The 27,558-nt window shown below is 39.5% G+C and overlaps 3 protein-coding genes across 5 annotated transcripts in view; 1 reads left to right on the top strand and 2 right to left on the bottom strand.

The window, feature by feature from the left end:
• Positions 1 to 3,087: 3,087 nt before the first annotated feature.
• Positions 3,088 to 5,221, top strand: LOC135619111 (uncharacterized). Of its 2 annotated transcripts, none has more exons than XM_065120775.1 (4): positions 3,088 to 3,394; positions 3,487 to 3,611; positions 3,799 to 4,837; positions 4,922 to 5,221. In XM_065120775.1, exons 1-4 carry the CDS (start codon positions 3,311 to 3,313, stop codon positions 4,994 to 4,996), a joined length of 1,323 nt encoding a protein of 440 aa, XP_064976847.1. In that variant the 5' UTR covers positions 3,088 to 3,310; the 3' UTR covers positions 4,997 to 5,221. The 2 variants fall into 2 exon arrangements, with proteins under 2 accessions (XP_064976847.1, XP_064976848.1); XM_065120776.1 differs by having other exon boundaries at positions 3,162 to 3,394; positions 3,493 to 3,611.
• Positions 5,222 to 5,346: 125 nt separating this feature from the next.
• LOC103993160 (BRCA1-associated RING domain protein 1) lies at positions 5,347 to 9,724 on the bottom strand. 2 transcript variants are annotated; one of them, XM_009413121.3, is made up of 14 exons: positions 9,523 to 9,724; positions 8,828 to 8,881; positions 8,678 to 8,748; positions 8,502 to 8,606; positions 8,095 to 8,411; positions 7,799 to 7,916; positions 7,675 to 7,721; positions 7,381 to 7,481; positions 6,865 to 7,051; positions 6,679 to 6,773; positions 6,465 to 6,591; positions 6,187 to 6,352; positions 5,908 to 6,026; positions 5,347 to 5,779 (listed from the first exon to the last, which is right to left on the bottom strand). In XM_009413121.3, exons 1-14 carry the CDS (start codon positions 9,609 to 9,611, stop codon positions 5,468 to 5,470), a joined length of 1,908 nt encoding a protein of 635 aa, XP_009411396.2. In that variant the 5' UTR covers positions 9,612 to 9,724; the 3' UTR covers positions 5,347 to 5,467. The 2 variants fall into 2 exon arrangements, with proteins under 2 accessions (XP_009411396.2, XP_064976846.1); XM_065120774.1 differs by having other exon boundaries at positions 7,675 to 7,718.
• Positions 9,725 to 10,520: 796 nt separating this feature from the next.
• Positions 10,521 to 27,558, bottom strand: part of LOC135620178 (DExH-box ATP-dependent RNA helicase DExH1-like) — a 35,872-nt gene continuing 18,834 nt past the window's right edge. The window contains exons 15-24 of the mRNA XM_065122901.1: positions 20,597 to 20,800; positions 20,342 to 20,497; positions 19,328 to 19,420; positions 16,335 to 16,553; positions 15,099 to 15,254; positions 14,748 to 15,021; positions 14,462 to 14,654; positions 13,924 to 14,110; positions 11,467 to 11,835; positions 10,521 to 10,936 (exon numbers count right to left, since the gene is read on the bottom strand). Coding sequence (XP_064978973.1) covers positions 10,805 to 10,936; positions 11,467 to 11,835; positions 13,924 to 14,110; positions 14,462 to 14,654; positions 14,748 to 15,021; positions 15,099 to 15,254; positions 16,335 to 16,553; positions 19,328 to 19,420; positions 20,342 to 20,497; positions 20,597 to 20,800 — 1,983 coding nt within the window. The 3' untranslated portion in view covers positions 10,521 to 10,804. The remainder of the gene's footprint in view (positions 10,937 to 11,466; positions 11,836 to 13,923; positions 14,111 to 14,461; positions 14,655 to 14,747; positions 15,022 to 15,098; positions 15,255 to 16,334; positions 16,554 to 19,327; positions 19,421 to 20,341; positions 20,498 to 20,596; positions 20,801 to 27,558) is intronic.

Raw genomic sequence — 27,558 nt, 5'->3', positions numbered from 1 at the left:
TATCTATATTTGTTAGCGTGTTTTGCCTTGTCTTTATAAAACGTGTTTTTGCTTGAAAAATATTAGGAACCGTTTGCAAGGCTGCAGAATGATCACTCACTATAATGAGCTAAATTGTTCCAAAATGGCTTAGCTTTCGCGTGCCATGACCTATTTTCTATAGGTTGCAATGCAGAAAAAAAATGTCACTCATCTTAGCACCATAGAATCTTTCAAGTGGCACTTGGCTAGATGATGCTTTAAGGTAGTGTTGAGCATTGATTGGATTTATAAGTTCGTATGTTAGGCCTATGAGAACTTACTACTATACTCAACACCCGGTGAGCAGTCGTTTATGGATTCATTTGTCTTCTAAAATCATTATTTTTTTTTCTCTCTTACACACCGAGTGTTTGCTGAATTGTTTGTAAAGTTACCCTCTTCGTGAGACGTTAAGACTTATCCGCCTTTTTGAATTAATCAATTTATTTTTTTACAGGTCCTTCAGGATTTGAGTGAGGTTGCAACTACATTGACCCTTTATGGACGGATAACATAAGGGTGCTTCATGACTTAGACAATTCCAGTTAAGTCTGTGAAAGGATGGTAGCCTTTGCCAATAGGAAAGAATGTTGTCGTCACCATCCTAGTGAGTGTTGATGGTTGCAATCATTGTTGCTAGGGTAGGAGCTCAACCTTACCATCCGTTGAACTTTGGTGGTCGTGGTCAATGCTATCGAGGTAGGACGTCGCTATAAGCATTGCTAACGGGGCAGAAGGTCACTGTCACCTTCTCGTTAGACAATGTTATACTCGAGTTACACTTGATCAATGGTGATGGTACTAGTTATATCCAATGGTTTATTAACTATTGGCGATGGTGTTGCCTCAAATCAAATCAAGTAGTAGTATCGCATAAAACTATAGTATCCTTTTTGAACAATTTAATTCCTAAAATCATCTAAAAATAAAAAAAATGATACTAAAATATTAGAATTATATTAGGTTTGTTGAAAATTCCTTAAGTTATACTTACGTTGTAACACAAATGTATCATTCCTTGAGAATGATACATTTGTGTTACACTCGATTATATATTCAAAATATAAATATCATGGATAAAAATCATCTAAAAATAAAAAAAATATTATACATACTAAAACTATATTAAGATATTTATAGTGGAGTTTTGATAAGTTTGATGAAAATATTTGGAGTTACACTTGGGTTACACTCTGGTTATACTCAATTATAGATTCAAAACATAAATCTTTTATTTAGATAATTAATCACTCTAAAATTAAAATAAATTAGGAAAACTAGTATTAAACATACTAGAATTTTATTAGGATATTTAAAGAGGAGTTTTGATAGATTTGATAAAAATTATTGAGTTACACTCGCATTAAACTCGAGTTACACTTTAGTTAATTCGATCACAGATTCAACTAAAAATATCATATTTAGATAATTAGTCACTTTAAATTAAAAAAAATAATTAAAAAATTGATAATAAACTTATTATAATCATATTAGGACTTGTGATTATATATATATATATCCTTAAACAAACGATCTTTTTGACGTTTAACTATAATGTCCCAAAATCCTTTAGGTAACTTTTTTTTTTCCTAAAAATGGATTATAATTTAAGGCTCCATATATTTTCAACTTATACATCCTACGGACTGTCGATAGGGTAGCTCTTGATCGATCCTTACGTGTCGCAAAATGGATTACGGAAGAATGGATCATCAGATGATCTAAATGAACGATCATTCATACCTAGGGTCATAGGATGATCCACTATATGATCTTTAAGTATCTTATGTAATCTTTTAATTTTATTTTATTCATATACTTAACATATTCTTGATCCTCACTTACATATGTCCTATAAATAGTTTAACATATTTAGTACAACTTTTTATAATTATCTCTTATTTTAAGATTATTAATTAATAAAATAATAGATTTTTTTTAATCTTGAATCTATGATAAGTGTAGCAGAGTGTAACAATAGTGTAACTAAAGTTTAAATATTAAAATTTTCTCCAAACCTCTCCAAAAAAATAATAGTATTTTCTAGCATGTTTTGTATCATCTTTTATTTTTTTTCTAATTTATGGGTCATTAATTAGTGAAATATAGGAGTTCTACGTTACATTACATCATATAATGTAAATCAAGTATAACCCGATTATAACTTGAGTTTAAATTAAGTGTAAATATATTCAATTATTTTTAAATATACTTAAACTTTTTTAAAACTATAATAACATATTTTGTATTAATTTTTATATTTTTTATTTTAAAATTAATAAATAGTGAAACAAGAGATTTTTTTATTAGTCTTGACTTTTTTTTTTGATGTTATTCAACTTAGTTATAAAGTTTTAAAGAAGATAGTATCAAAAATGAATTTTTTTTTAATATCTTACTTTTGTGGTCGATGATGTGATGTCACTATCAACAAAAAGATTATACTGTTTACAATCGAAGAGGAGATGAGATTGCTGGAGAGGTGATAATGTTGTCGAGAGGAGATGAGGTTGCTATTGCTTAGTGATATCGTTAACGAAACTATAGAGGATGCTATTATCGTTGACTGTCAGAGAGGATCAAATTAAATCGTCACATAGAGGAGCATATGTTACACTAACCATCGCTGTTAGGTTTGAATTAGATCACCAAGATCAATATAAAAAATCAAATCATTATAAAAATATTTTTAAAATTTTAATAAAGGGACGTCCTTAATAAGTAAAACAAACATGAGACGCCCTATGATAAAACCCATCGTTGGAATTTTTTTTTTTTTTGATAAAATGCCCATAAAAATAAGAAAAGTAATAGTTACATAGTATAGTTTAAAGGGATATTTTATAAGATCCAAGACCTTACAAGTGTAACACGCCGTGGACCCCACGCCTGCGACTGGACCCCGCCAACAGCTTGTGACCCTCCACGTGCGAACTTTCCAACGCCGAAGATGGGTGTGGGAGCGTGTACCCAACGATCGGGTAGCCCTCATTATTCCTCCTCCAACGGTCACATTTCCCTTCACCCTCAAAATGAGCACATCTCTTCTCGACCGTTTTGGCTTCTCCCCCCTCCCTCTGTCTCTCTCACACTTCTCTCTCAAGCTGTGACCGACCCAAAACACAGCACAACCCAACGCCTGGATCCTCTTCTCTGCTTCCGATGAGGAAGCTCTGAGGACGTCGGATCGGATCTCCCCAGAGAAAGCATCTCGCGAGTAGGGAACAGAAGACACAGAGCTCTTCTTCTTCTTCTTCTTCTTCTTCTTCTTCCTTTCCTCCTCCTAACAATGGGGTGCTTTCTTGCCTGCTTTGGGGGTTCTAAGAATCGAAAGCGCCGCCGATCACCCAGGAAGTCGCTTTCACTTGAACGGGTAGGCTCGATTCGGTTCCCCGATCAATTAATCTAGGGTTTCAGGATACGATTGTTCTGTCGTTAACTGGATCTTGCGCATGCACTTGGTAGGCGCAGGAAAGGTGCAGGCCGCCGCGACCAAACGTCTCGACGAAGCAGATCACGCCGAAGTCCCTCACGCCGGATCTTTCGCCGCTGAATCCTGCAGTGGAAGACAACACTCTTCCGGAGCTGAAGTATCGCGTTCTTGCCTCCACTTAGTGTTCATCAGTTGTTCTTTTAGCCGTGATTCCGAATCCTTTGTTTCTATCGCTTTTCATGTGTTTGTTGAAATGTCGATTCGATTCCTCTGTCCTGTGGTCTCTCTGTCTTGTACTTTTTCTTGAGCATTTTGGATTTCTCTTACACTGGTTTTGGTTGCAGAGAGAATCTCGCGCAGGGGAGCTTAAGCCGCACTAGGAAGAAGGTGACGTTCAATCTCAACGTCCAAACTTATGAGGAGGTATCAGGCGATGAAGATTCAAAGTGTTTGTTGGAAGATGATGAAGGACCCGAAGCGGTAGACGAGGACGGGAAGCCACATGAAGGGCAAGATGAATTCTCTCCCAAGTTGGGAGCTTTCCCCTTAAACCATAGGTACCAGAATTGTGAGATCAGCGATGACGACGGTAGTGATTGCGGAGGAGATGAAGAGGAGGACTACTCGGATAGTGATTTTGACGAGGAAGAGGACGATGAAGTGGGTACCGAAGAGAAGGAGGAAGAGTCGTATGATTCATTCTTCTCTTTGGCAATTGATGAGGAGCCGCAACGGTTGCAGGAAGTTCGTAGCCCCGAACCCAAGTGTCCCTCTTCCCCCGGTAGGCAGCCGATCCTTTTGGCCGGAGGTGGTAACAAGCGCGATAGGAGCCAATATGTGCATCCGGTGCTGAATCCCGTGCAGAATTTAACTCAGTGGAAGGAAGTTAAGGTGCATTCGGCACGGGCGAAGAACGCAAAGGTAGAAAATGCGGGCACAGAGAAAGAGAACCAGATGATGTTCTGTTCAGAGGCAATGAACAACAAGGCTAAGAAGCCCCAAGGATCCATTGAGTTGGATCGCACCCCTAATTGCTCTACCAAACAGGAGATCTCTGTGGATGCCAGCCTTTCGAATTGGCTGTTGTCATCGGAGAATTCGACTGTGGAAGGGCCTGAGGCGAGCAATTCTCCGAGGTCTAACTCAGCATTTAGCCGAGAGGATCGGCCTATCTTAGGTGCTTTAACTGTTGAGGACCTTAAGCAAGCATCGGTTACATCTTCGCCAAGAAGGTCGCCCAGCAGGAGCACAGATGAAAAGCCGATATTGGGTACTGTGGGTAGGTACTGGAACAGTAAGAACCAGGGAGATGATTCAGCTTCTTCTCATCAACCTAGCAGCGGACACAACGGAAGTCCAAACACCACAATCAAGTACAGAGAGGTAAATTGATTATTGCACTGCATGAAATTTACCTATTAGGAGGATTGTAAGCACTTACTTCAAATATCGCTTTGACTGTTGCAGGATAAGCCGGTGAACTGGAATTCCACTCCTTTTGAGGTGATGCTGGAAAGAGCTTTAGAAACTGGTACAGCTTGAGCATGCTGATGTTAATTTTCCTATCGGTGAGGTGTGAGTTGAATTGGCGTGCCTTAATAACGTCTACGTTCTCTTGTGGCCATCAGATTCCAGATTTTTCCTGCTTTGTTATTATAGTCATGTCTTCTGCTTCTAGTCTCATTGATTTTTGTCATCCCATAAAACCCACTTGTATGTGTACTGGTTGATGATTTGTTAGCAGTAACAAATATTATGCTTTGTTTATGTATACGTGGACTGACTCCTGAAGAATCAATCTATAGTGATTATTGATCAGGCAAATGATTGCACTATTATGTGCAACCTCTAATAGCATCAGAGAGAAGTGATAACAAATAGTTACACTGATAAGTTAACTAGAATCAACTCATGGATAAATTAGTACTGGCATAACAATAAATCACATGCATGGATACAAACAACAAATTCAAAGCACACCAATAATCATAGGAGGAGATAACTCGAAAGCAGTTAGATGTTTCGTGGCAGATTGCAAGCAGCTATTGCATCCAAAAGCCAAGTGTGGGCTATTACCCGAGAGCATGTCTTAACCGCAAAAGCCTCAGCATCTTCTTTCCTCTTCCTTATGACTTCGTTGAGGTCATTTGAGTCGCTTCCTTGCGGGGGCTCCACACTATAGACGATGAACGTCATTGGAACCACTTCACTCTTCTCCAAAAATCTCCCACCAGCGGCAAGAATAAGATTTTCCAGATATTTCTTGTAATTTGGCATAAAATAACCATTGAAATAAAAGGTTAACTCAGCAAACAATTTTGGTGCCTGCACAACAATCGTACATCATCAAACGGTGCAGACCAAAAACAAACAAATAGCTTCGAAAAAGAAGAAATAGTGAGGAAAGCTATTCTGTTGAATCGCATGTATGATATAAAAGATATGAGAAAAACCTTTTGCATGGCTCTCATTCGTCCATTTCTTGGTCCATCGAAGGATCCATGAATGTCATGACTGATTTCGTAAGGTTCCTCTGATACTGGATGACCAGCCTCCATGCAAGCTTTAAGCCCTGCATGTGGCAACACAAGTAGCCGAAGGTTATCGGAATGCAGTAAAGATAGGATGATTTTGATAACATAAGTTATTATGACATAACTGAGCTATAATTTACTAGTCGAGTTCATATAAGTGACAGCTTACAGAAGATACCATCTGAAATAGGTACTTACAATCTACACGTAGAACCCATTTTCCAGCTAGGATGGCCATTAGAACTTTAAGCGTTCTACTGCAAGCACCATGCTCATCTGTGGCAGCAATTACATGCGTGATGCTCGAGTTCCAGAGACTGGTTGCAGTTACCCCAGTTAAGCTGACAAAGTCTTCCAGCACATCCTGAATACCAGTCAATTAAATGGTTTAAGCATCAATATGAGCAAACAGTTTAAATAGAGCAGACTCTTAAGATGTGAAATGATTGAATCGAAAGAGATGTCAAAATGATCACCTTATCCTCCCTGGACAGGGCAGATCCACACAACATCCATTCTCTTGTCTCGCAAGGTGATGCAGTCCAAGCATCTCCAGGATGTTTCATGGATGAGGTCTGATCCATCCGTGGACTGGAATGACATCTAGCACCAACACCCAGCAAAATCAGAAGGAGATTAACTTATATAAAGTAGCAAGAAGAATGCATCAAATATGAAGAAAATACACACGGTGTGTTACTGGTTGATTGCTTCTTCTTGCTACTTGATCTATCACATGGTAACTTATTTGAAGAATGGACTGGGCAAAGCAACAGAAATTTCTCCTGAGGCAGGCAAGTACATAGACTATGATTGTGATTCCTCAGTTGCTAAAGGAATAAAGAAAAGCATAACAAAGAATGGGGAAAAGCTTACATAATCCCATCTGCACCCTGAGATGTCATTGGCACAAGGGACATGATAACTTCTTCTGCAGCTCTTGGTGTAACAACCAAGTGCTGCCCCTTTCAAACCACAGTGGCTGCATTTGATCTTTGATGCACGTGCTAGTTCTGCCTCCAAATTCATAGCAGTCTCACCAACAAAATAAACTTGTGGTGCCCTATATCAACAAAAGTTTCTATACATTAAAGTAAACTAAAAGACATCAGGAGGTATGAATAGTTTGGAATAGGTAGATTATCACCGATATGAGCAGATACTTGCCGATATAGTACGACTCCCAAATGCACATTAACATGATACAACAAAACTAAAGATAAATGAAATACAATAAAAAAAAAACCAGTTATAAAGATGCAACTGCAAAAATACTATAACCTAGTTGCTATCTCACATAAAATTCATCCCTAGAGAGAAAGTGCAGTATGGAAAGGAACAATCTAATAAAAGGATCAGTCAATCAATCATGACAGTAAAATGTTGTCTTACCATTCTATGCATCTTTGATGGACATGTAAGACATTAGCCTGCAAAGCTTGGTCATCTGTCATTTGCTCGCCATCAAGATAGTGTAACATTGGTCCAACTGCCTGGAAATTTCCCATAACACATTTAGAGGTCCTCTAAATTCAACAAAGTTTGAATATAGTCAGCTAGGGAGGGCTCCCAGTGAATCAAAATTTATGTTACCACTTACCCATGAATAATAAATTTAGTGAAGAAAAATTATTAGGCCTTATTATGAACAATTGGTACTACTAAGAAGGTTTCACTATGGAGTACCTCTGTGGCTCCTGAAGTATGGCAAAATGCACAATCCACCAGCTCTTCTGTATGTAAATAATTGATGCTTAGGTTGCAACATGTAAATAAGATGACTCAAAATTATACATACAAAATTCCTTACCATTAACTTTCTCTAACTTCTGCTTCTTTGATTCAATAATACAGTCATCTTCTATTTGGCAAGCTCCACTGTCCAGACCCCTCTTGGACAAAACTTTAGGGGACAATCTTTCAGTTGTCTACAAGAAAAAAAAACACTTAATTGCATACTGAATTACATTAAAAAAAATAGTACAAGGACAGAACTACAATTTCTGTTTCTGTAAGCATTCTGTACTGTGTAGGTAACCAAGTACTTTCAGTCTAAATTATCCCCAATATCCTTTGCAAATATACATTGATAATAAGCCAACTTACTGGTTCACTTCTAGCATCATTGCTGTCATAATCTGAATCCTTCTGGTAGCCAGATGACTGAGGACTACATGGATGCCTTTCTGTAAGAAATTTATTGACTCCAGCTTCTTGTCTAACCTTTTTACTTGCATCCTTTTTGTGTTCATGAGTTTCCCCTTTATGGTTGAATTTTCCAGTACTCACTGTACCAAATAATCTTGTTCGTGACTTCACATGACCAGACCTTTTCTCATCCACATGTAACACTTCCTCTTCAAACTTCAGATTCATGTTGTTATAGCCTGAATCTGGACTTCCATCTGAATGCATCTTTATGTCTAAATAACAGTCAAAATCAGAGTCATTATTTCAGTCACCACATAATGTAATAAAAAACAAAACATACATAAAGGGCACGTTGACATCACCAGAAATATCAACTTGTGGGCCTTGTTTGAGAGCAGCATTGACGCTAGAATTCATATTTTTGCAGATACTAACAATTGCCTCAATGTGAACGGCAGATCTTAATTCTGCAACATTTGAGCAAACTTGTAAACAAAAGCTGTAGCATCAACAAACTTTTCAATTGGTATCGAAGTACCTTGTTCACGAAATGCTGCTTTACAGATGGCACAATCATATGCATTTGCCACCGAAGTAGCAATACAGGCTCTGGCAACATCCAAGAAAATTAGAGCAATGCATATTAACCATTTATATTATTCAATTCATAATTGTTTGGAACCCAAACCTGCAATACATATGATTACATGGCAATAACATCGGAATTTTGAGCAATTTCAAACTGCCACAAAAGAAACAAAATGCATTAGACCACCATGAATACAGACGTCACAAGCAATTGACAATGAATATGACCTCAACATATAATTTATCAAAACCACCGAGTCAAAAAAAGTAAAACATTTGGTTAACAAGTGCATGGATCGCAATATCTAGTTGGTTTGTATAGTAAAACATTAGGGTTTTGATTGCCAAATAGGGTTGTGCAGATGCCAGCACACACAAACGACAGGCCCAAGTCGAGAGTAGAAACTTTTATGCAATCAACAAAGAAATGAGACTCAGACCCATATCGCCATATTGTAATCTTGAAACCCCGGCATATTCCATCTACAAAGGATATAGAGATCTAGGAGAACAGACAACTCTCGTCAAACGGGAACGGAAACTTATGGCAAACAGATTAACCGAGAACTCAGCACACAGAAGTAGCTCCATGAAACGAATACAGTTTAGGAGATTTGATCCTTATACAAACGACACACCACGAGCCAGCATCCCTCTTAAGCAACCTAAGAATCAATGTTCGGAACAAATCCTTAGACCATCGATGCGGTGGAAACTCTCATTCCTGAGAGAAACCACCTAACTTCTGATGCGTATAGAACCTAAAGAACGATTAAGAGAAACAAAACCAATTACCAAATGGCGCACGTCAACTCCAACTCCATCTTCTGAAGATTGAGAAGCAAAGGATTCACGAACCGCCTGAAACCCTCTGAATCCCCCATTCTGCTCTCTCTCTCTCTCTCTCTCTCTCTCTCTCTCTCTCTCTCTATCTATCTATCTATATATCTGGTTGGAGATGTAGGAGGATGAACCGAAAACTCTCTATGGTGGGGGATTTGGAAGGAAGAGGACCGACCTCGAACCATATACCCTGGACGCGAGGGGCGGGATAGCTCCCAAATAGCGCATCGGGATCGGCATACGGACGCGTGGATGGTGGGGATCTTCGCTGGGCCTTCCATCGGAAGGGAAGCGCGCGGGACTTTTGATTCCGGTACGGGGGCGCGCGCGGGATCGTTTATTTGGCGCAACGAATTGGAAGTTCTGGTCAAGATTTTAAGAGGAGAGTCAATGGAGAGGTTCGGGCTACATCATGTTCTGGTCCCAACTCGGCCCATCCTGTCTCGTTGGACCTATTGGGCTCACCTAGGCCTGACCCAAGACTCGTATCAAAATTCGGGATCGGCCAGCTTCACCTCAAATATCAAATAAAATATATAAATTCCGATGTCTTCCTGTCATAATATATTATTTCAGAAAATATAAATATCTTGTAATATATATATATATATATATATATATATATATATATATATATGATAAAAATAGGCCATTAAGCATAACATGTTATTATGTGTCATCTACCCTACAATAATAATAAAATCGGACTCATCCACGTTGGATATGCTCCAACGGTAGTTATAAATGTGGATCCTCACCTCAGTCATGGTAGTAAGATGCTTAAATGGTAACAAACTATAACAAGTAGCAAAATATCACAGTAATAGTATGAAGCAAAATTTTGAATATCGACCAGGAATCAATTTCCATGGATATACCCACTCGATAATTAATGAAAAATATTTTAAAAACAAATACCACAATATTGAATGAAGCCGGACAACAAAAAGTTTTCAGGAACAGTTAACCAAGGAATCATTATAATCTACTATTTTTCTGTGTCATCATTGGATCACAAAAATCATGCCATATGATAGCAAAAATAAAGTGCCATAGTTTCACATCTCCTATGGGAATAAGAACGCTCAAACGAGAAGCAGAATCACTGTTGGAAGGAGGACGTGCAGCTTCTATCTTGCTTATATAAATTGCTGAAGGATGAGAAGATAGGAATACTCTCTCTCTCTCTCTCTCTCTCTCTCTCTATATATATATATATATATATATATATCATTCAGTGGTAGACATTCTGGCTGTGCAAAAGTTCGACAGCTGCAGCAACAACATCAATACCCTCCGAATGGACATCAAGCGCTGGCTCCTCAATTTTCCTTTGCAACAGTTTGTCAAGCTCTCCTCTCAATCTCTGTCAAAATTCAGTGATTAATATGCAATTTGAGCAGCCTAACTTGTAAGAATCATGACATAAGTATTTACAAGGCACAATAATCCAACATATATGATCAGCAACTCATCGTTTCTTTATCCCGTTAATCTCATTCAAAATCACAGCAGGTCTTACATTGTTCCTACTAGTTCAGCAAAGCATCATTCCAAGATTGGTGTGCTTTTTATTAAAAAGAGAATAATATGCTTTGAATTTGCTCACCTGATGCTTCAATCAATAAGCTTTTTTTCCTGAGTAAGATCTTTATTTTTTGATGGGAAAGCAAACCGAAATAGACTAAATCAGCATTAACTCAATAAATATATGACAGGTCCCCCTGTTGGCATATGCCTCGTGGGATGGTACCCTAACCACTATCAAGCATTTAAATTAGACTTAAAAACAAGGTCATATATATATATATATATATATATATATATATATATATATATATATATATTCAGATGTATTCTTCTTGTACATTATTTCGATTAGGAGGCTTTCCTTACCTGAATAAGATGTAGTGTACTCTTTGGTGCCGAAAAGTGAAGGTATCCACCCAGCATCTCGATGCCCTCTCCAGATTTACTTGGCATGAGGCTGCCTCCAAACAAGAGCAAAGCATAGTCTGAAATATTTGTCGAATCCCTGATATATATACTTGAGGTTTTCACTTTGTCGCTGTAAATCATGTAAGGCAAAGGGAATAGATGGACCCCTGCATTAACAGAGGAAGGATGAATATCAACTTTCCCAACATCTTTGCTGTAAAATGCTGTCCTCTTCCCTCTCCTTTTGCATTGGATAACATTAGGGTAAAGCCCAGCACACAGAACGGCACATATCATTTCCATATCATCTCCATAGTGGTTATATGCCTGCAATCAAACATACAAGAACATCATATGCATACAACACCATATTCAGAAGGATGCATATATAGTGATTAGAAGTGCCAAGACACCAACAGACACTCATTTAGAAGATCCTAAAAGCAACAACAATAGAGTGGTCACAGCTATTTGGTATTTCGCCACATGTCTTGTTCTCAATTGTCTTTCAGGAGCCTTTGCCAGCAATTGACAATTATGTACCATTATCAAAATAGGATAATATTATGAGCTTTCCTTTGTTTCGAAGTAGCACAACATGAATAATTCTCTGAATATAACCACGATAAAGCAAATTCAAAGATACATATACATTGAGAAGTGCATACCAAATAAAATCTTTTTCTGTCAAGGGAACATTTTATTTAGAAAGGGTTTTTTGCTGGAGTACCATCCTAAAAACCCATCTTAGTCTGGATACCCCTGCAATTGTTCCAATTGCCCCTGCACCCCTGTAAATTACAAGAGGTACCCCAAGATGATCACTTAAGGTAGTCCCTGTTCACACTGGTTGCTGGTGCTCTCTCTCTCTCTCTCTCTCTCTGGTAAGTCCTACTGGCCGCCATGGCAATCTCTCTTTCTCCATTTCACATTCTCGCTTTGCTGTTGATCTCTCTTGATTTTACTATCAGTCTCGGTCTCTCTTCTGATTTGGCTCTTGATCTCTGTAAAACCTTGAGAAGTGCATACATTGAGAAGTGCATACCAAATAAAACCTTTTCCATCAAGGGAACATTTTATTTAGAAATGGTTTTCTGCTGGAGTACCATCCTAAAAACCCATCCTAGTCTGGATACCCCTGCACCCCTGTAAACTACAAGAGGTACCCCAAGATGATCACTTGAGGCAGTCCCTGTTCACGCTGGTTGCTGGTGCTCTCTCTCTCTCTGGTAAGTTCTACTGATCACCATGGCAATCTCTCTTTCTCCAATTTCACATTCTCTCTTTTGCTGTTGATCTCTCTTGATCTTGCTATCAGTCACGGTCTCTCTTCTGATTTGGCTCTTGATCTCTGACTCGAAGTGTCCATCATCTGTCTCAGTGTCTCTTGCCATCCTGAACTTCTAGTTGCTTTGTCATTGTCCAACTATCTCCATCTCCAATCAATATCTCTAAACATCTTCTAAGCATCTCTCAAATATAGGGAGCTAAGTCTTTTTCATGTGAGCCATTCGACCATGCAAGCAGTTTGAAGATTTATAAGTATCAAATGTGTCGGGACTGTTTCATATTAGAAGTTTAGCTAGCATAGCTCGAGGATAGTTGCCAGGAATTCTGTTTCCCACTAAACTTTGTATTACCTGGAATTCATGTCGGAAATATCATTCAATTATTTTCTCAAGGTTTTTGGGAAACCTAAACCTTGTCAATCCAACACATAACACCATTTCTATAATTATCAGGAAATTCATAACTAACATACACAGTTAAGATATTTCCGACTGTTTCATTTTAGAAGTTTAGCTAGCATAGCTCGAGGATAGTTGCCAGGAATTATGTTTCCCACTAAACTTTGCATTACCTAGAATTCATGTCAGAAATATCTCAATTATTTTCACAAGGCTTTTGGGAAACCTAAACCTTGTCAATCCAACACATAACATCATTTCTATAATTATCAGGAAATTCACAAGTAACATACACAGTTAATATAGTTAAATGCACCCCCTTGTTTTATTACATAAATCAGTTTGCTAATTGATCAATATAGGGGGAGTAAATGATCAAATAGAAGTATGAATGATACCAAGTGAAAAATCTTAATCCATGGTGTATACTTTATAGTTTTCTATGCATTTCTGTAAAATAGAAATGCATTTACATGATCAAATAAAAGTACAGTATGCACCTTATCTTCTTATACGTCTCTTTCCTATTCCAGCTTTAAACAATTTTTAAGAATCCACAACGATAACTAGCTTCAGAGTAACGAATCCAAGGGTCACAAAAGTCAGCAGATCCAAAGTAAAAAAGTTTGTAAAAATATCAAAGTTCTCTCGTGAATATCTATCCCAAAAAAAGAAGATACTGTAAAGTGGAACCATATGGACACGAGCATGAGCCCAGAATACAAACCTTGGCACCTTTAGCCTTGTTCACAAAACCTATGTCAGATAATAGATCCAAGAACTGGTTTCTCATGTCGTCCATCATTTGCAAGGTTATGGGGGACAAGAAATTCTCCCAACAGAAAGCTCGTTCTCTTCCACTGCGTTTAGCACCCTTCCATGCTTCAAAAGCTTTTAAAAGAGCTATGTGATCACTGCAAAAAGTTCAGGACTCCATCAAACTTGTGCATAAGGCACTTGGCTATTTCATTGATCAGGGCTAAGAACATAAAATGCCAGTAACTTCCTATACTATAGTGCTAATAAGATAAAATCCCCTGTGAAGCATTAAAATGATTACAAAACAAGATGAGCAATGTTAGTTATTCTTAAAAACTCAATAAACTTGAGCACTGCAGGATTTTCGGAACACAATGTAACACAGAGTAGCAGGGTTTTTCCTCCAAAAATAAGGGCAGCGACTATTGAATTTCTGTGACAGATAATTTCGTATACTATGAACCTAACAAGATCAATCAAGTAAGGCGAGCAATGGGTAATCCTACCTGCAAGAGTCACCAGCAAAGGATCTTTTTACAGCATCAGCTTCTTCTTTTCTATTTATTGGTAGAACAAATGGGTCACGATGTGCAAGAGCAGCAGCAATTGTCAGTGCTGGATCTAGGCACTGGAATATAGACCCCATAAGCAGCATCTTTCCAATATTTGGATCCAAAGGAAGCATGCACAGATGGCGTCCTGTATCAATTAAAATACATTTAAGAACACTAGTGAGGAACAAAATGTGCTTCAGTGGAGAACTTCAATTAATTACATCGCACCATGACACACCTAATGCAGTAAGCTCCTCGGTGTCATCTAGCGCTCCAATAGTTTTCAAAATTTCAATTGCATTTTTAACAGAGAGCGGATCAGGAGGCTGAAGTGCCTTGGCCAAGAATGTTGCAATTGCTCCAAGCTGTAAGCTTTTAATATTAAGGCATAGTTCTTGTAAAGGGGTTCGAAGAATTTCAGGTAATTGATACTGGGGCATAGCATCATGAAGAATTTTTGGGTACAACCTATAACACACCCCAGGTTGAACTCGACCTGCACGTCCCCTTCTCTGTGCATATACTCTGACAATCAGTTGTTACATTGAATCTATAATATTTATCCAACTTCAAAGTTTAAATGATTTACCTGATGTGCTGAAGCCTTTGATATCCATGACGGTAACAGGCAAGCCAGTTTATTGAGAGCATCATAACTTGTTTCTTTTGCTTTTCCACAATCAATGACATAAACAACATCATCTATTGTAATGCTACTTTCTGCAATATTTGTCGCTAGAACAATCTTCCTGAAATATCAACAGAATTTCATACATGTTCAGATGCCAAAATCCTGTATGTCTCTTCACAAAGAGAAGTGTTTAGAATCCTTAAAAACGAGGCCTCCTAGGCTTTAATGGCCGCTATCAGCACTTTAACAAAGTGTAAAAAGAAAAAGCATAATGCTACAAATGCACACTACACACACAACCTCTAGCATCACAGTTTAAAAAAAAATACAAGTTATTTTCTGTTCTCGACATGCAGGCAAACAATTTTCCCGTGTATCTACCTCTCCTAGTATTTACCATTATTAGGAAAAAAAACTCAAACTCAAGTTTGCTCATTCAAAAATCTGGCTGTCATGACACAAAGTTGAATGAACTTCAAATCTAAAAACAAATAATTCGAGTGTATAAAAACACAAAGATGTTAACTTCCACAATCTCACATTCAAAAGCAAAATTCCTCAATTTAGATTGATGATCTATAGATGGATATCCATATAGGATTCCAGTGTCTCACCTTATTTCAGCATGAAAAATCAAGGTTCACAATTTCATGTACCATACCAGTGCACCAAGTATTGGTACAACAGCACATATTGAGTTTTGTAAAATCCTAAAAAATAAAAAATTAAAGAAATTGCTTGCTACAGGACCTGTACCACCCTATACCAATTGGTATGGGCCCTATACTGGGCACACTACTCAATTTACCCTAGTCCACGTACCGATAGATTGTCAGACCGATAAATACCTCCTGCACCATACATAGTAGCTGTCTCCATTCATTTAACAGAAACATCAAAGCCTATTTAAAAGCCTTAGACATAGTAGCTATCTCCCTTCATAACAATGGTATCATTTTATACAGAAAATAACATCACTTTTGCATCCGATTTGTTTACTGTGACAAACTTGCAGATATAAGCAGTACAGATAAGTTACAAAAACAACTTTGGAAAGCCTACCAAAAAACATAAAACTTGGTGAACAGAGTTATGTGTGATATCATGCAAGCGTAACATTACTGACAATGAATAATAACATAATTCTCAATGCAGCAGCTGAGCTAGTTCTTTTCAAAGTTTTACCAAGAGAACTTGCCTCATATTACTTGGAGGTCTGTCAAAAATTTCACGTTGATTGACAGTGGGCATTGAACCATGCAAAGGAAGAACAAGAAACTTGCTAGAATTCCCAAGATAAGTGTTCCCTTTAATTTTTTCAAGCAGCTTAGATATCTCATCCCAACCCGTAAGGAATACAAGGATAGCTCCATCCCCTTCATGGCAGCAAATATGTTCGATAGTTGCTTCCACCTAAAAGTTAAGACAAAAGATACATAATAAATAGCTATTGCAGATGAACGCACCTCTATAGAATAAAGGTGCTTTTGTGGTACAGAACTGAAATGGATATAGAGTAATTCCAGCTAATGAACATATTTGTTTGTCTGATCATCAGAGGCATCTGTTCATGACTTGCATTTGAAAATATATACATATAATTATAAAATATGTTCGATAGTTGCTTCCACCTAAAAGTTAAGACAAAAGATACATAATAAATAGCTATTGCAGATGAACACACCTCTATAGAATAAAGGTACTTTTGTGGTACAGACAACTGAAATGGATAGAGTAATTCCAGCTACTGAACATATTAGTTTGCCTGATCATCAGAGGCATCTGTACATGACTTGCATTTGAAAACAAGGTAGACAATACCGAATGATACCGTCCGGTATGGGCGGTACATACCGGTCCGATGACATACCGGTACACAGATCGTCCGCTACCGGGCGGAACGAAAAAATAAAATAAAATAAAATAAAATTATATATATATATATATATATATATATATATATTAGAAAAAGGTAACGTTCGGCGACGCGACGTCACCTTTTTCGGATTATATATTATATATATATATACACACACACACATCGAACGGTAAACCGCTCTGTCACGACCTTAGCTGGTTTTGCCTAAGGCGTGCGGCACCCTCGCGCGTCCGTCCGCAAAGGTCAGCCTCCCCGAAGCCTCCCATTGTCCCTTAGGACCAACAAAAGAGAGAACGGGTTAAAGAGAACGCCTCAATCGGGATCCACAAGCAAATATGTCCGAAAAACACTTCATAGACAATGCAAATTACAAACAGACTTTACAAGCTCTGAATAGTTGCACAACAAAAGGTAAAATGGTCCATTACAGACCGAAAAGCTCTCGCACGTGTCCACATGACACAACCTTTATTTACAAGCCTAAAGAGGCCACCAACCCAACTAACATGGGACTATTTAGCCTTCGGCCGCCCCTCTACCTGCTGTACAAGGCATGAACATGCCAAGAGACAACGGACAGACATAAGCATTACATCCAACATCTTGTTTAGAAGTTTGTCCGTTACAGCTCGGCAAGGTCCGCCATACCGAAGCATACCGCCCGTACCGGGCGGTACGAACCGGTCCGACATGTTACCGGTACGCAGACCGTCCGGTACCGCTACAGTACTACAATACTATATTGTAGCACTGCTACAGTATGAAAAAAATAAAAAAATATTTGGTACACCAGGGCGTACTGCTCGGTATGCCCTGATGTACCGCCGGTACACTGGTACCGTACCATACCGAACCCAGGTCAAAATGTCGGTACGGTACAGTACAACGAACCTTGCCGCTCGGTATACAATTTCGTACCGTACCGAGCGAACGTCGAAACTCCGGTATGGTACGAAATTGCAAACCTTGTTTAAAAATATATACATATAATTATAAAATACATATTTTTCTTATACACCATTCATTTAATAGCTGGGGAAATCACATTTACCTGACATAAACTTTGGGACCAAGTAAAAGAAGAGATGAAAGTACGACATTCAGGGGATCCATCTAGAACACATCATTATAGAAAGTAAAAAGAAAGAAATATAAAAATGTGACAATCATGATTTAAAATATCAGTCCAATATGGATTCCAATACATCATCAGACTGGTACCAATATACTGACATGTACCGCAGGTATTATTCACAAAAATAATAAAAATATACTGATCAGTATTTGAGCCATCTAATCCTTGTGCAGAGAGGAAAATACACGTGAGCCCATGCGAGTCTGATTGGCAATGGAGAACATTATTCAGTTATGCATTCTGGTGAGATTTGAAAGGGAGAAACATCTCCATCAGAAACTCCAGCAAACTGGAAGTCAGTTCATGCTGCATTGAAGTTGAACCATTACCTACAAGTTTCTCTAACTAATTTTGGGTGAATACCAGTAGTTCTACAATTTGTTTCGTTTGAGGACATATCAGAAAATTTTGTTTGGTGCAGTTTGACAGCTGGCCATAATTTCTCTTTTAAGAGAAACTGCAGGAAGATGCTATGGGGAAGCACTTCTGGAGGAAGATGGTACTAAGTCAAATCCAGTTGAGGAACTGTCAATCATGTAAAAGGTAATAGACGTGATATTTGGTTAATTTTTTATATGTATATTTGTGTCTGTTTGTCACCGAAATAGCACTTCTAGTGTTCTATACTACAACTATCTTACTAGATTATTTATTTCAACCCTATCTGAAACCTCAGGAACCTGTTGTACTGGCTAAAACTGTCCTCTGATCACTAATGAAGTAGGCAAAAGGTAAAACAGAGATAATATCAATTAGTTCAGCTTTCAGTCTCCTAACAATTTGATCTCACTGATGAAAAAGAAATCCAGATGCCATTTGCTCGTACAGAATGATTATTTTTGGATTTGTTTCCACATATTATGAGAAATTAATAAAATAATCACAACAAAAGGGAGAAAAAGCTTCCTGTTGCTCCTAAGGCTTTTAGAGTGCCTTCATGCAGTCTAGTAACAAATGCACTAGCTGAATGTCATTCAGTGCAACTGACAACTTTCTAATAATAAGTAGCAGTTATCAGAAATATGCCTTAAATAGGTCTATTCTAGCAGTCTTCACTTAAATGGCTTAAAATTAACACATCCAAAAGTCACGAGAAGTGTCATAGAAAACACATGAAACTGCAGACAAGCAAATTACGAAGAAGCTTAAATCAGGTAAAGTTCAAGATCTTACAAGACCCAGATCCAGTTGTCCACCATCCCAGGCTTCAAGAGACTGTCTTGTAGGAAAGCTGTAGTTCTTGTACTGTATATCAACATCAACATCCTATATGACAAAAGAATGTGACTTTTTTATAGGCCATTGAGTAGGAAACAGTAAGATGAAACTAACCCTATCTCAAGTATTGCACCACATCAAAGTCAGCAATTTGCATCAGAAAGCACCCAGAGAACTCGTCACAATCACAATAAATTGTATGCAAATCCTTTTGTTAATTTTCAAGGGGTCTTTACTTAGTAATTATCATCATGAAAATCAACATAACAAACCTATTGTTACATCTATCAAATATAAGGATAATTGACACACATAAGTACCTAGAATGACAATCATGACAACAAGAATAAAACCAATCAAAGCATGTTATCCATCTCTAAGATTGGTAAGTTAACCTATGCTGGGAGGTGATTGGCTGAAAATGATCAGATCATCCTTGAAGATAATTTTAGGTGACTCTGGCCTCAAAGATATTCACTGATGGAATAACAAAATCACCATCGAACAGGTAGCAAGTTCTCAATAATTTTCTCAACCAAAAAGGTTGTTTCTTCAAGGTAAATGATAGCACGCAGACAAAATAGATGGAGGGCCAAGGTGTACCAACTTAGGCTAAGGCTTTTATATTTGATAATTGAGATCCAAGCCATGATGACTATCTTCTGATAATAGATACGATGATATGATTAGGTATACTATTTTATGTTTTAATTAAATATTTAACTTTCACATTTCTTAAGTTATTGTTAATTGTTATCTTTATATTCTTTAAGTACTATGTTATCAGGAACTATCTCTCATTATTAATATTAAATAATATAATTAATTACTTGTCATTTATCATGACATGGAACTTTATGTTGCATGTAATGAAAACGAGAGTATAAACACGCAATTTTAGGAGAACTTAAATTTGCTTTTTCAAAGGTATAAAGTAATTCAACATGAAAATTAAGAGAGGGCATCTACCTCAAACATTTCTGTCAAAGGATCACTTTTTGCCGATGGTTGCCTTCTTCTCCTCCTCGAGTTCCCTTGATAATTATCCAACTCATGCTTAATCTTGTATCGAGTCTTTTCCACTATGTCCTCTAGAAACAGTTCTGCCACAGGAAAAGTAAAACCCTCCAAAAACAAAAAAGCAATGTAAGAAAATTATTTCCCGATTTGTAAAAAAATGGACACAAGCATAGTAACTAAAGTGTGCATAAAAGTTAAGAATACCGGTATGTGGATGACTGGTGCATTTCCAAAGTATCTGGAAAAGAGATCAGCATTCAAAGTAGCACTCATTAATATTAGCCGAAGGTCAGGTCGCCGTGGCAGAAGATCACGCAAAATTATAATGAGGAAATCCTCATTAATGCCTCTTTCATGAATTTCATCAACAAGTAGATGACTAACACCTGCAAGGTCTGGCTCCTGAACCTGTCATATTAATGCCAGTTTGACCAGTAAAGGCAAAAGTTTCAGAGTCAGTTATCTTTAAATGCGACAATAAACTTATTATTATATAAGAATAATTTGTATTAACAGCTCTTTAAGAGTTAAGACAAAGTTGAACTTGAATGTAAAAGTATGATTCGAAATACAAGTGAAATGTGATAGCTGAACTATTACCAAACTATTCGAGGCATAAGAGAGATCAAATATATTCAAGAGAAATTTTCTCAATACAGAATACTAAAATTAGAGGCGCTTGGATTTATGCCTTGTGATCTGTGGTTGCATGGGTACATGTACGGCAGATGCATGGAAGTCAAACAGCGTAATAACACTCCTTTTAGTTACATATACCACATCCAACAGATGGCACAAAGTTGCATAGACAGCACCTATATTTTCCTTTGGGCCACCGTAGTTAACATTTAAGCTACTCGCAGACAAAAAAAGGAAATAAGATTCCTATAGTGAAACAAAGAATTACAGCATTTGGTTGATGATTATACAAATTACTCGATAGCACTAATAGTTCGATTCATCGTACATAATGGTATAAGTATATGACCATCAATCATCATCATAGCTTGTAAAACCATATAGTAACTACAACCCATAAAAAAACAAAGCAAGGCTTGCAATACAGTCATGTAGAATTCAGTATGGCTTTTCTTAACACTCGGCATGCAATTGGATACCAACCCTCTGTCACGGATAAACTTCTAAACAAGATGTTTGATGTAATGCTCATGTATGTCCGTGTCTTTTGGCATGTTCATACCTTGTACAGAATGTAGAGGGGCAGCCGAAGGCTTAATAGTCCCATTTTAGTTGGGTTGGTGGCCTCTTTAGGCTTGTAAATAAAGGTTGTGTCATGTGGACACGTGCGAGAGATTTTCGTTCTATAATGGACTATTTTACCCTTTATTGTGCCACTGTTCAGAGCTTGTAAAGTCTGTTTGTAATTTGCATTGTCTATGAAGTGTTTTTCGGAGATGTTTGCTTGTGGATCCCGATTGAGGCGTTTTCTCTAACCCGTTCTCTCTTTTGGTGATCCTAAGAGATAATGAGAGGCTTCGGGGAGGCTGACCTTTGCGGACGGACACGCAAGGGTGCCGCACGACTTAGGCAAAACCAGCCAAGTCCGTGACAGATGGTATCAGAACGGGACAAGCACTCATAGAAACACTTAGCATGCAAACGTGGGGGACCTAGCGAGGCTGCGTTGAGGGCAGTCAGCACACGCGCGACCGTTTGGGGGAAAACGGGCATGGAGATGTAGGGAAAAGGAGTCGCTCAGAGGAGCGGGCATCCGAGATTGGCATTCAGAGGAATGGCCAACCCTTCGCGCAAGAGGCACCACGAGAACAGGCAAGCTTGGAAGAATGTGGAGCGCACAAAGGTTGGGATGGCTGAGTTTGAGCTACAGCTTAACGTTGACAACCATACTTGATGGTGCTCAAGGCAAGCGAGGCGCTTGGTAAAGGATGAGACTATCCAAGGTGGAATGAGTTGCTCAACGACCAAAAGAGTTATGCAAAGCTCACAGAGGTGAGGGGAATTGCTAACTCAAAGAATTTGGTACTCATGCATGGGCTTGTATGCGGACGATGGAATGTTCGCGGCCATCCCAAGGCGACAGAAACTCAGCGCCATGGAGCATTGAAACTTTCTCTTCTGCATGTGAAGGATACGTCCGTAAGAGGCTGAAGTGTGCAACGAGTTCAGCATGTTGCTAGGCCTTGAGGGGTGCAGTTGGGACTGTATTGACGGGGAGTCGCAATCTAGCAAGTGCGTTTGCATGAGGCAGAACAATGCATAGTTTGTTCAGCAGATCGGAGTAGTCCAAGGGGATGGTGGTCTCCGAAACGAAGAGAGATGTTGCTCCAATGGGACAGTTATCCAGGAGGGATAAGTCCCGGCTCTCCAGAGGAAGAATCATGTGAGACAGACCTCACATGTTGAGGAGGAGTACCTCAACAAACAACAACTCCACGAAGCTCGATGGACTGAGCAAGCGACGAGGAGTCGTCGCATGATCTCGCTTGAGAGAATGCATTGGTGGACGCATTGCGAGATTAAGTGGGGGAGCGACCCAAAGCAACTTAAATGAAGGCACACTTGGAGTCGATATGGAGATCAGACTCAAGGGAGGGCTGACCTGTGGAATGGTGGGCGCGAGGGCCACCATCAACTCAATGCAAAAACGAGGAGCGGAGCAACTTGGGGGTAACTTGGCGAAGTACTTAAGCCGCTCGAAGGGAGCTAGCATAGAAGTTGGAACATGGAGCAGAGGCATAGTGCTTTCCTTAGACAGAGGTCAAGGACATGAACTCTTGCAGAGGCAAGAGTAAGATCATGTTATTCCATGGGTCCTTCATTCTGACGGAGCGGACTCATCTTGCATGGTGCCAAAGACGAAGGGAGCTTCGGGGCACATGCACCTTATCTCGGAGGAGCATTTGATGGAGGAACTAAGGTGACTCAATTTGCGGAGGCGAAGTTGAGTTCAGAAGACCTTAGCACGGGGCAAGAGGACGCAGAGATGGGTACTCTTGAAGAATATGCCACAGTGTTGTTATTCAAGTTGCCATGAAGGAAGCGGTGCGTAGCGGAGATTGTGCTGGTAGGGGCAGAGGCCCAGGATCCAAACAATGGTGCACAAATTACAGTGAAGTCAGTGGACTTCGGGAGCTACTAGGCGACGGACTGTCCTAGAGCGGTGCTTCATCTAGGTGTGACCCAAGAGTGGGTGGATGAAGGTCGATTGCCAAAGGAGCGAACAAAATCGAAGGTGGAGGAGACCCCGCGATGTATTGGCAGAGGCCACACATGGAGGGTTCACAATTCAAGTTTATTCCACAAGGATCAGAATGCAATGGAGATGTCACCAGGAGGCGACATGGTGCAACGGATTGTGGTGGAATAGTTCGTGGCAATGCGATACACACGATATAGTCCCGGGAGGGACTAGATCATATAGAGGTATGATCGGGAGCTACTGGAAGCTCCACTTCGGTGAACAACACGACGGCAAGAAGGGCTATGGATTCAAGGAGTGAAGGCCATGGTACCGCAGAGGCGGGTCTTCCGGGCGTGCATCGAATTTTGCATCGGATGAAAACCTTGGTCATCAGCATATAGGGGCTGTGTTCCACTAAGGGAAAAGTTCGAATGCAAGTACCAGTAAGTCCCATGGGAGGGACTTGATCATGCAGAGGTATGATCAAAGCAGCTGGAGAGTTGGACTGCTCCAGAGCTCATATTCGCTTAAGGGAGCCCGACAAGTCAGAGGGCAAGGCCGAGTAAGCGAACGTTGCTACCAAGGAAGCTAAGGAGAACAAAATCGGTGCAAACCCTACAACGTGATGGCAGAGGCCATGCATAGGAGTTGTAGTCTGTCTTTCCATCGACCAAACGGACTGCTTGGAGAACACAGAGGTGTTGAGGCAGGGGGTCGAAAGGGGCGAGGAAGCGACGACGAGTCCAGAGGGACTTAGCTACCCAAAATCAAGCATCAGTTAGAATGGAGGACTCAGAGGAGTGCCACGGAGACATTTCTACTGATCGTGAAGAAAAGGGATGTAGATGTGAGGCGACGGATAGTAGGGCCATGGGCATGGCAACGCCATGGTACCGTAGAGGCGGGACTTCCGTGAAAGTCATTGATCCCTTGCTCTCATGAGGGAGAGCGCTTGGTCGTGAAAGGGGCCGAGGAGGTGGAGCACGCAGAGGCAATCTCCAAGTACCGAGACAAGATTGAAGGGCAGAGGCCGAGGAACTTCGTAAGACCGGTGTCAATGAACTTCTCATCAAGATAGTCGAAAGTGAAGGACTTCGGGTCATGCAAGAGTGCATAACCAATGAACGAAGCAGACAGTACGTGGTGTTGTACATTTGCTACTCAGTGGAGTAGGCGGAAGGGTTGATGGAGAAGACGGTACAATCCCAGAGGCGACCAAATCTATGAGAGAATTACTCCAAGTTGGGGTGAAAACTTCCTGCATTCCAGAAGTTCGATAGCATTGAGAAGGTGAATCACAGTAACTAACTCAACGCAAGGAGTGCAAACACTTCAAGTGCTTCAGAAGTATGAGCTAAGAGCAAGCGAAGGCTAGTAACCAGCTCGATGCATGAAGTACAACCTCGAGGAGGCGGGCGAAGTCAAGTAACATTTGCCTTCTCAACTCTTAAGAGAATGGGCGAAACCGAGCATCTCAATTCTCTTATCTATCCAGCAGAGGAGCTCTGCACAAAGTTCAAAGACCCTTCGAAGATAATAGAAGACAATAGTTGTCAAATCCTCACCAACGGTGATCAATGCTACTGAGAGTAGATTGTCCGCTTCATTTCCCAACGAAATGCTAATCGAAAGCGGAAGTGATGCGAACCTACTTGGATGTGACAACTAAGCGAAAGAAGAGCCAATGAGCAAATTTTGTGGAGGAAGGACCCAAAACTTCAAAAGTTCGCGAGACAATGCTCGTTAAAGCTCCAACAAGCATCCAACCAATTCAAGCAGCATAAGAAATTCGAGAGACTGGCACAGTAAGGATGGTCTTTTCCTTCATCTGGGGGATCCGCAGGAATCAACAAGGATCAACACAACTCAACCAACCCCACACCAGAGTCAGAGTCATTGGTGAGTTGAAGCAGCATGGCGGATCAAAGGTTCGACTACTCAAAAACAACAGCAGAGAGCAGTTGGGAGTCAAGAGGCGCATTGTAGCTGGAGCAGAAGATTGAAGACTCAGCAAAGGCGAGGAGTTGCAGTGTCGACAAAGGCTTCAACGAGGACGTCGAAAGGCAATAAACTGTCATATTAATGCCAGTTTGACCAGTAAAGGCAAAAGTTTCAGAGTCAGTTATCTTTAAATACGACAATAAACTTATTATTATATAAGAATAATTTGTATTAATAGCTCTTTAAGAGTTAAGACAAAGTTGAACTTGAATGTAAAAGTATGATTCGAAATACAAGTGAAATGTGATAGCTGAACTATTACCAAACTATTCGAGGCATAAGAGAGATCAAATATATTCAAGAGAAATTTTCTCAATACAGAATACTAAAATTAGAGGCGCTTGGATTTATGCCTTGTGATCTGTGGTTGCATGGGTACATGTACGGCAAATGCATGGAAGTCAAACAGCGTAATAACACTCCTTTTAGTTACATATACCACATCCAACAGATGGCACAAAGTTGCATAGACAGCACCTATATTTTCCTTTGGGTCACCGTAGTTAACATTTAAGCTACTCGCAGACAAAAAAAGGAAATAAGATTCCTATAGTGAAACAAAGAATTACAGCATTTGGTTGATGATTATACAAATTACTCGATAGCACTAATAGTTCGATTCATCGTACATAATGGTATAAGTATATGACCATCAATCATCATCATAGCTTGTAAAACCATATAGTAACTACAACCCATAAAAAAACAAAGCAAGGCTTGCAATACAGTCATGTAGAATTCAGTATGGCTTTTCTTAGCACTCGGCATGCAATTGGATACCAACCCTCTGTCACGGATAAACTTCTAAACAAGATGTTTGATGTAATGCTCATGTATGTCCGTGTCTTTTGGCATGTTCATACCTTGTACAGAATGTAGAGGGGCGGCCGAAGGCTTAATAGTCCCATTTTAGTTGGGTTGGTGGCCTCTTTAGGCTTGTAAATAAAGGTTGTGTCATGTGGACACGTGCGAGAGATTTTCGTTATGTAATGGACCATTTTACCCTTTATTGTGCCACTGTTCAGAGCTTGTAAAGTCTGTTTGTAATTTGCATTGTCTATGAAGTGTTTTTCGGAGATGTTTGCTTGTGGATCTCGATTGAGGCGTTTTCTTTAACCCGTTCTCTCTTTTGGTGGTCCTAAGGGACAATGGGAGGCTTCGGGAAGGCTAACCTTTCCGGACGGACACGCAAGGGTGCCGCACGACTTAGGCAAAACCAGCTAAATTCGTGACACCTCGGTACATTGGTGTGGATCATTACTGTACCAATCCGAGCCCTGACTAGTAATTATGAACCTTGGAATGGAGAATTAATGCAATAATACACCACCGCAATATAGTACTTATTAGGGAACTCAATTTCGTCTGGACTAATTCTTACCAGCCAATATTTACCAATTAAAGTACACAATCCAGGCACTGCCTGTTTGTCCCCACTGGTCCTCCTGGTATGGCTCCTCCTCCTTTCCCCCTTCACTTCCTCTTCTTCTCACCCCTCTTGTTATCGCAACACATATCAATGTACTGTGTATTGGTAGGCTGGCATGGATCCGATCTCTAGCAATCCAACCATAGCCCAACATGGGTCTGGTACCCAAAACTGCTATCCTTGGCACTTATTTTTCACTCTCACTTCCGTCTCTTTTAGTTTTTTTTCTCCTCCAGTCTATTTCTCCTCTGACAACTTCCTTTTCTTTTCTCTTTTGTCTTCTCTTCTACATCTTCCCAACACAGATCCCCTTAACAAGAACCATGTCTTCAGTGTTAGTGACAACATAATGGCAAATTATTTTTGCTCAATCTCAATACGGAAATTCTTTTTCTCAAGCACAAGCCTCCTTTCCAGTAGCACAAGTTTTTTTGATCAAGTTCTATGAGTAGAAGCACACAATGGTTGTTTACCGCACAACATAAGTACTACATCTAAGTATCACACAAATCAATTATTATCATTGTAGATCATCAATTCAAATGGCAAAAATATCTATTTTCTATTTGTAGT

The sequence above is a fragment of the Musa acuminata genome, chromosome BXJ2-8 (assembly GCF_036884655.1).
Source record: "Musa acuminata AAA Group cultivar baxijiao chromosome BXJ2-8, Cavendish_Baxijiao_AAA, whole genome shotgun sequence".
Taxonomy (NCBI): Eukaryota; Viridiplantae; Streptophyta; class Magnoliopsida; order Zingiberales; family Musaceae; genus Musa; species Musa acuminata.
This window is presented reverse-complemented; position numbering and strand designations above follow the sequence as displayed.

Bases quoted from the DNA above. Each gene is read 5' to 3' on its own strand.
- LOC135619111 (XM_065120775.1), top strand. From the start codon at position 3,311: ATGGGGTGCTTTCTTGCCTGCTTTGGGGGTTCTAAGAATCGAAAGCGC. The intron at 3,395-3,486 runs GTAGGCTCGATT...TGCACTTGGTAG, and splicing joins AGTCGCTTTCACTTGAACGG to GCGCAGGAAAGGTGCAGGCC. The intron at 4,838-4,921 runs GTAAATTGATTA...TGACTGTTGCAG, and splicing joins CCACAATCAAGTACAGAGAG to GATAAGCCGGTGAACTGGAA.
- LOC103993160 (XM_009413121.3), bottom strand. From the start codon at position 9,611: ATGGGGGATTCAGAGGGTTTCAGGCGGTTCGTGAATCCTTTGCTTCTC. The intron at 8,412-8,501 runs GTGATGTCAACG...ACTGTTATTTAG, and splicing joins CCCACAAGTTGATATTTCTG to ACATAAAGATGCATTCAGAT. The intron at 7,917-8,094 runs GTAAGTTGGCTT...TTTTTCTTGTAG, and splicing joins ATGATGCTAGAAGTGAACCA to ACAACTGAAAGATTGTCCCC.